This window comes from Amborella trichopoda, chromosome 12 (assembly GCF_054954075.1).
Source record: "Amborella trichopoda isolate Santa Cruz 75 chromosome 12, AtrichopodaSantaCruz75HAP2 v2.0, whole genome shotgun sequence".
NCBI lineage: Eukaryota > Viridiplantae > Streptophyta > Magnoliopsida > Amborellales > Amborellaceae > Amborella > Amborella trichopoda.
The window spans coordinates 12,178,048-12,186,909 of NC_142347.1; the positions used below are offsets into that span (position 1 = coordinate 12,178,048).

Genomic DNA, 8,862 nt, shown 5'->3' on the forward strand with positions numbered 1-8,862 from the left:
TGGATAACACAGGGTGACCGATTCCCATATCGAACCAGGCGAGTATCATTGGTTTGGATAAACACAGGGTGACTGATTCCCGTATCGAACAAGGCGAGTCTCTCGCCGAGTTTTAAATCACTAGTTTGGATAACACGAGGTGATTGATTCTTATATCGAATCAGACGAGTCTCTCGTCGAGTTTTAAATCGCTGGTTTGGATAAACACGAGGTGACCAATTCCCGTGTCGAACTGGGCGAGTTTCTCGTCGAGTTTTAAATCCCTGGTTTGGAAAAACACGGGGTGACCGATTCCTATGTCGAACTAGGAGAGTCTCTCACCGAGTTTTAAATCACTGGTTTGGATAAACTGGATAAACATGGGATGACCGATTCCCGAAGGAGAGAGAGTGAAATACATGATAAGAGAAAGAAATAGAGAGGTTTGGGGTATATAAATGAAGAGAAAGAAGGGATTTAGTTTAAAAAGAGCATGTCTGTTTAGGTTAAAAAATAGGTTTAAAGTGGCCAGGGGGTTGAAAGATATTTTTTGAAACCTTAGGTTTATTAAGAAATAAAATCTAAAAATAAAGGATGAGGAGATATAAATAATGGTAACTCATATAAACATAAATTTATTTATTTATTTTTATTTTTCATTAAATGTAATTATAAATTTATATTTTGAGCCATAATGCAAACCGGTTTTGGGGATTTTGAAAATCATGTTTTGAAGATCATGTTTTAAAAATTAATAATTTTTTTAAGTAAATGTGGGGCTTTTGGTGCATATAGTTTATTGATGCAAATGGTGTGTGTTTCAATATTTTTTTTATTTTTTTAAATTTCTAAAATTTTATTTCATCATTTTTCATTTGTTAGTAAAAAATTGTTTTTTAAAGATTTTTTAATGTCATAAAATAAACATTTATTAGGGGTTTTAAATTTATTTTTAATATTATGATATGGAAGTGTTTTCCAATTTTTTTGAATCATGTTTGATGAACTATTTTAATATTATAATTTATAATTATAAATTAATAACAAATCTTGCATGTTATTTATTAATTTATTTATATTTAAATGACATAATATATTATTTTTTGTTATAGTTGTAAATAAAATATTTTTAAAATTAGATCTTATTATAAGATAAAGTTTAAATTTATTCTTCTCTGTATAGTAAAATAATTATAAAATATAAAGTAATAATTTAGATTTTACTATACAATATTATGCTTGGTTAGGTTGTGAGAGATTTGGATGAGTATATAGAGTTTATAAATGTTTGATGTGATACTAATTTTATTTTATAAGAGGTATTATTATTTTTTATTTTATAATGTAAAGGGATTTCAAGTTTTGGAAATAGTGTATTTTGTAACGTATTTTTTGGATCGTTAATTTTCAAGATTTTCAATATTTCATAGATCTATCGATCTACACTATTTTTGAAGTTTTAAACTTTAAAATAAATATTAAAATATATTTTATGGGTGTCACCAATTTCTAGTATTGAAACCGCATTTCTCAATACTATTTGAAGGTAGGCTCTAATTTGATTGTTTAGAGCCTAGGTACTATACAAACTGCACCCGTATGCCAAAATTGACCGATTTTCAGATCCCAATCATCGTTCCACCGTTCCAACATGGCCGATTTTGGTCACCATTCCGGTATTTTTAACTTTCCTTATAATTATAGGAAAAGGGACATAGCTTTCCTCCAACAAAAAAAGCAAAAATAAAAAAATAAATCACGGGCATTGGATAAATTAGAAATAACAAAGGAATGTATGATTACATATGGCGTGTCCTTATAAGAAATAAACACTTAAAAAAAAAAGAGTTCAATAAGAAATAAGAATAGAATATGAGCAAGGTGTCCTTTTAGGTTTTAAAAAATTTCACCCGTATGAGCGAGGTTTTCTTGCTTATCTCTTATATAAAACAGCGGCATTTAGGCGATATGTTTTTGTCAAAGTTACAAAGTAGAAAACAAAAAAATTCCAAAAGAGCAAAAAAAGAAGATAAAAAATAGGTTGTCGCCACTAGGGTTTGGACTGAAAAGGAAGACTGGCCGCTTATTGCGGCATCACTCGCTCATGTACGCGCTCCTCTTTTCTCTCTCATACCCAATCTTTCTCTCTCTCCCCTCTCATTACTCCCACTACTTTCTCTCTCTTAGAGCTCCCATTAGCTACTTTCTCTCTCTAGGACTCTTCCAACTCCCTTGTCCTTCGGTAACTGATGCAACTGGTCACCTCATTTCCCTCCCCAATACGCACCTTCGACGAACTTCCTTCTCTCTAAACCACCCCATTTTCTCTCTCTAAACCGCACCATTTTCTCTCTCTGTAGTTTTCCCAATGTGGGCGCCATTACTGGGTGATTATTGAGCATCGAGTAAGGTTCTCAGTAGTGGACTAGAGAGAGAGAGCGGAGTTCCGGTTTGCTCTGAAAGAAGAGAGATGTGGGTTTTGCAGAAGGGTGGTTTTCTCAGAGATACAGAGTGTGGAAAAGGTATTTGGTGTTTCAGTTAGGCAGTTTCAGAGAGAGAGAGGTGGATTTGGCTTGAGGCGGAAAAGAGATAAGAGTAGTTTCAGAGAAATGGATTTGTAGTGGAGGTCTGGGAAGAGCCATTTAGAGAGAGAGAGAGAGAGAGAGAGAGAGAGAGAGAGAGAGAGAGAGAGAGAGAGAGAGAGCCATTTAGATAGATAGAGATAGAAGCCAGAGAAAAAGGCCAGAGCAAAAGAAGTCATTTTCAGGGTTTTTCTTTCTCTAGGGCAGGTAGGCGGTCACCTCCATTGTAGTAGCAGTGAGAGAGGGAGTGGGGAAAAGAAAAAATGGAGAGGAAACAGGGGTTCTTCTCCGCTCTCAAAGAAGAAGTGGTGAGAGGCCTCTCCCCTGGCAGAATCCGGGCAAAGAGTCCTGCCCGCAGCACCTCTCCGATGTCTGGCCTCCTCCGCCGCCACAAGAAGTCCAGCAGCAGCAGCAGCGGCGGTGTCCAGCACAACCAGGCGGCTGTTGACTCAGTCCTGATGGCGCGGTCGGGGAGCATGAGGCCGGTTGGGGAGACGCTAACCCCGCTGATGGAAGGGCCTGATGCCGAAGGCTGCGAAGGAGAGGGGAGGAAGGAAGGATGGGGGCATTGGATGAAGGGTCAGCTTTCGAGGACACCTTCTGTGTCTTCCACTTACAATAAGAGATCGGATCTGCGACTACTTTTGGGGGTGATGGGGGCGCCGCTCGCTCCTGTTCATGTTAGTACTATGGATCCGCTCCCTCATCTCAGTATCAAGGATACCCCCATTGTAAGTTCTTGGCTTTCTCTCTCTTGTTTTATTTCTCTCTTTCGCTCTATCTTTGGTTATTATGTATGCAATCCCTTCTACTTCTTGTCACCCCTGTTTTGGAATGGATGGATCTTTTCTTCTATTACTTGCTTTTCATCTGTGTGTGTGTTTTTCTCTGATTTTCTCTTTTCATGTCTACTGTAAAGCTTGAACCCTTGACCTCAAACTACTCGAAAACCCTCGGCCCTCCCTTATTCATTTTTTTTTATTTTTTATTTTTTATGTGAAGCTCTTGTCATCATTTTATGTTCTGATTTATATTTTTTTTTCTTTTTCCTTTGGCATTTGCTATCGTTAGTGTTTTTTCTGTTTCTTTTATCTTCATGATTAAAGTCTCTGTTTTTTTGTTTTTTTTGAAACTGTTTGACTTGATTAAAGACTCTGTTTTTATCTTCTTGAAATTTCTGTTCTTCCTATGCAACCTTCTCTCTCTCACTTTCTCTCCCCCTTGCCATTTCTAGGTATCTTGTTTGTTGCAGTCCATCTTTTTGTTTTTGCACTACAGATAAAGCAACCTCTCAAAGCACTCGTTTTTCTTTTTCTTGGGCATCATCTCTCTTCCTTTTAATTTTTACCGCAGTTCAGAATAACATATGAGTGATAAAACGCTTGATGGGATAATCTTATAATGGCTTTTTTCGATTTTCCAATTGGGTTTTCATTATACAATTAAATTTTCTTATGTTGCATCTGATTAAGTTGTTGGTTTGCTGTGTTCTTGTTTGAAATTTGAGAATATGAACAATTTCATCAGCCATGATAGTCACTTTAACATTCTTTTCATAGAGTTTTAATATTTCAGTTTTCTAATTATTATTATTAGTTTTTAATGTTTGCTCTGGTTTACTGGTTCAAACTTCAAACTATCGGTCAAATACACTCCTTTGTTGTGTTTTAGTAATGATTTTCGTAACTCTTAATGTATTACCTTTTGCTAGGAAACATCTTCTGCTCAGTATATACTGCAACAATACACGGCTGCATCCGGGGGCTCAAGGTTGCAGGGCTCGGTTAGAAATGCTTATGCAATGGGAAAGGTGAAAATGATAGCTTCTGAATTTGAGACCGCAACCAAAGTCATGAAGAATCGCAATGCCGGAAAAGCAGCAGAGTCCGGTGGCTTTGTGTTGTGGCAAATGATGCCTGATATGTGGTATGTTGAGCTAGCAGTGGGTGGAAGCAAGGTTCATGCTGGCTGCAACGGAAAGCTCGTTTGGAGACACACTCCATGGCTTGGTGCCCATGCAGCTAAAGGTCCTGTTAGACCCTTACGTCGGGCTCTTCAGGTCAGCCTCTCTCTTAATCTTGTCATTTAGAAAAGGATTGTTCTAACCTTTGGCAGGATGATTTTTGGCTATTAGGACTTGGGACTGATAAATCAGTCATATGAGATGAATTGTGTGTCATGTATTCCTCTGGAATGCTTCAGTTCCCCTTAAGCATCCATGGAATCAGCTATTTGTATGCTTGCAACCTGCTTATATTTATCCAAAAGGACTACGACTATAATCGACATTCCCATAATTTATCAGAGAAAAATGCTGTAATTCTCATCCATAAAAGAAATGATCATAATAGCTCATAGGTCATCCAGCCCCTCTTAGTTTATTTTTAGTTTCAACCTTGAAAAAAAAGAGTCTTTATTTTAATTTCTGCCCTTCTGTGAGCCTTTTATATATGATCGCTTGTGGATGATGATCACTACTTTTTAATTCCAATTTAAGGATAATTTTTACTGTAAGTACTTGGACTGCTTTGTAAATTGTATAATGTCTATTGGAAACTTTAATTTCACCTAAGCATTCATGGTGTAAGTTTATCTAGCCCCTTTTATAAATTCTGTTGTCATTTCTTTTCTTTTGCCTTCCCTTGAGATTGATATTCACTATGTAATCTGAACAATATGGAATGAACTACATATTGAGTCTTTGCAATGCTAATATTCGCCATCTGTATTCACGATCTTAAATAATAGAATTGCTGTGACACATATTTCTAAGAAATTAAAAAAACTGCATGTGCTTCCTTCAATACAATTGTTAACAGCCACAGAAAAGAAAAAGCAAAAAAAAATTGCATGATCATGATTTGTCCATCCATAATTTTGAAAAAGATAAAAACCCATATTTGCCATATAAGTAAAAAAGGAATTATCATTGCCCATGTGTCCATCAGACCCTTTGCTTTTCAAAATTTTCAATGATGGCTTTCCTTCTCTTGTCTTCCCTTGGTATGGGTCATCGCACCATATGAGTCCTGACTAAAAAGAGATCTTTCTCTTTATAGGGCTTGGATCCAAGGACCACGGCGAGCATGTTTGCTGATGCTCGATGCATTGGAGAGAAACAAGTCGACGGTGAAGATTGCTTCATCCTCAAGCTCTGTGCGGACCCACAAACACTCAAAGCTCGTAGCGAGGGACCTGCAGAGATCATTAGGCATGTACTTTTTGGCTACTTCAGCCAAAGGACAGGGCTCCTTGTTCACATGGAGGACTCCCATCTCACCCGGATCCAATCTAATGGTGCAGGTGATGCCGTATACTGGGAGACCACCATAAACTCATTTCTCAGTGACTATAGACCAGTTGAGGGGATCATGATCGCACACTCCGGCCGGTCCATAGTCACGCTCTTTAGGTTTGGTGAAATGGCAATGAGCCACACAAAGACTAGAATGGAAGAGGTCTGGACTATAGAAGAGGTCGCTTTCAATGTGCCTGGACTATCAATTGACTGTTTCATACCACCGGCTGATATAAGATGTGGGTCCATTAGTGAAGCTTGTGAGCTTCCTCATGGAGAGAGAGGCAAATCAATGGCAGCTGCCGCAGCTGCTCACAGATCAAAGGTTGCCGCCTTAGAGAAAAGGCATGAAAGCAATGTTGACAACATCATATGGAGGGTGGAGGTCTGACCTTGAGAAGAAGCAAGCTGTTTATATCACTAGTTTTCTCTTCTTTTCTTTCTTAATTTGATTTACTGACACAATAGGTAGGGAGGAGTTTGAAGGATTTTGGAGCTGATTTTAGGCTTGGTCTTGCTGTAAATAGAGCATAATCATTCATCTTTCTCACTCTTGAGGGGATGAGATTTGGTGAATTTTTATACTCTGAAGAAGTTCAGGGTGGATGGGGGTTTGTTTTTTTGAGTGTACCTTCCATGCCTGAGGGGAATGGTGGTGAGGTGAAGGGAACTGTTCACTCTCACACACACATACACCTCTTGCTTTGCTTACTCTTGGAGAGTATTGCAAATACTGGCTAGCTGTGCTGACCATAAATTATAGAACTGTTTGTTGATTTTATTGTTAAGTTACTGCTAACTACGACTACTAGCGTGAGGAGAAAGGAGGAAGAAGAGGCACACAGCACACAAGGACCTGCTGTTTGTTTCAAGACAGTGTGTGACTTTTTCTTTTTCTTTTTTTTTTTGGTTTTTTTTTGTTGGTATTTGGAGTTTTACTGCGTGTCAGATTGGTGGCATCTTTCAGTGTGTGCTTCTTTGTTGGGCCCACAAAGACGAAAGGCTTTTTTTCTATTTTTGACCAATTGGAAGGAAAGAGAAATGAGAACAAAGCAAATGCCACTTTTTTACCAATTGGGAGGAAGATAGATGAGAAAAAAGCAAATGCTAAACCCCCTTTTTTTTTTTGTTTAACAGCTGCAATCAATCTTCCCCTCTCTCTCTCTGAAATTCTCTTCCTAAGAAGAGCACCTTCCCCTCTCTCTTTCTCTCTCTCTCTCTGAAATTCTCTTCCAAAGACGAGCACCTTCCCCTCTCTCTCTGTCTCTCTGTGAAATTCTCTTCCAAAGAAGAGCACCTAATTCGTGGTACGAATTGTAATATTATGTTTGTGTGCGATCACGGGTTGAGAACCTTGAAGACTTGGTCGGCCACACGAAAATCCCTCATAGTGTACTGTCCCTTCTAAATCTTCTCCTTTTCTCAAATTTTAAAATTGCTACTTTGAAATTGATGTCTCTGCCTACTTTCTTAAGCTCTTCTTATTTTTGACTGAAATGCGTTAGATAGTGGCATGATGCTATATCAGGGCTCTATTAGGCTCGGGATAGCATCATGACACTTGTTATGCCTCACCAAGGCACTAGTCGTGATGTTTCCAAGTGCGAGTGCAGTGCAGTGCTACTTGGATTTCCAAGCACCCGCTTGGTGCTGCTTTGAGGGTCATGGTTCTGTTAAAGTTCGTGATGCATTCATCATGATATTGACAGTGTCGTGATATTTCCAAGTGCATAGCACCAACAGTGTCCCAGGCTATATCACTATCCCGATAGAGCCGTGATGAAGCACTATGGCTTTATCAGGTTTGAAAAAAAAAAAAGAAAATTAAAAAGAAAAAAGCATTATTGCCCTACCAGGTCTGCAAAAAAAAAAAAATTGAAAAAAAAAAAAGCCCTGCAGTTTGCAAAAGGCATTTTAGGTTAAAATAAGACCAACCTCAGAAAATGGGCATAGATGCAAGTTTCTAAAGATTTAGGTACTTCTCAAATTTTGAGAAAGAGGGAATGGTTTTGATAAATACCCTATCATTTATGGGTTTGTGTTATAGCTGGATCCTAACCTTGATGCTAGTTTCTCTATAACCTATGTGGTAAACTACCAAGCCAAAGAATCCAATCCTCCCCTGCTAAGCCACTTGATTTGAAATTATTATGTCTCTACATGGTATTGTTATAAGCTAAAATGAACTTGAACCATCAGTCTCAATGATCGATGGTAGAGATGTAGCGTGCCATCCATACTTTGAGGTGGAAAATCTATTCTATACAATACACAAGCTGCATATGGAACTATGAATTCCTTGTTTTAGCACGTCACACTTTACCTTAATGCAATAAAGAGCTTGTTTGAATGAATGTGAACACACATTGTGAGAGTGGCGGTGGCTCATTCAATTGGCAGGTTTTAGGGTTAGGGTTGTTATTTGTTCAGGCGAAAAGGGCCCACATATTCAAGAGGGCGTGGGTTGTTTCTTGCACTTGGTGGCTTTTATGACCACACGTCAAAAATGAGCTAGTTTACTAGTAATCAAACCATGTTTACTAGCAATCGACCGGAAAAGGGTGTTGATGGGTTGGGCAGGGTCTAGGTTGAGATACGAGGGGACTTAGACCCGATACAGACCCATTTCGGGTCAGGTTATTGGACTCACTCCCAACATCTCAGGTGGGATAGACCCTGGTCTGGATAAAAAACAAATAAATTTTGTGAATAATTTTGTATAGATTCACATAGCGTGAGCGGTTTCAATAAACTGTAGAAGTAAGGCGCACCTCCAAACTTTATGTGAGCGGTTTCAATAAACTTTAGAAGTAAGGCGAACCTCCAAACTTTATCTGGATATGTAGTTCTAATATTGAGTGTTACATACCAAATATATCTATCAACACTGAAAATAGAAGGTTCAGATAAGTTGTTTACAAGATGAGGTTCAGATAATTTGTTTACAAGATATACTACTTTTTAAGATTTGATTTTTTTTTTCCATATCCATATATCTTGAGA

At 38.1% G+C, this 8,862-nt stretch overlaps 1 protein-coding gene across 1 annotated transcript; it reads left to right on the top strand.

Moving 5' to 3' along the window:
* Positions 1 to 1,830: 1,830 nt before the first annotated feature.
* Positions 1,831 to 6,933, top strand: LOC18424588 (uncharacterized). Its single transcript, XM_006829173.4, has 3 exons — positions 1,831 to 3,292; positions 4,273 to 4,620; positions 5,621 to 6,933. The coding sequence occupies exons 1-3, from the start codon at positions 2,825 to 2,827 to the stop codon at positions 6,248 to 6,250; spliced, it is 1,446 nt and encodes a 481-aa protein (XP_006829236.1). The 5' UTR covers positions 1,831 to 2,824; the 3' UTR covers positions 6,251 to 6,933.
* Positions 6,934 to 8,862: the final 1,929 nt, after the last annotated feature.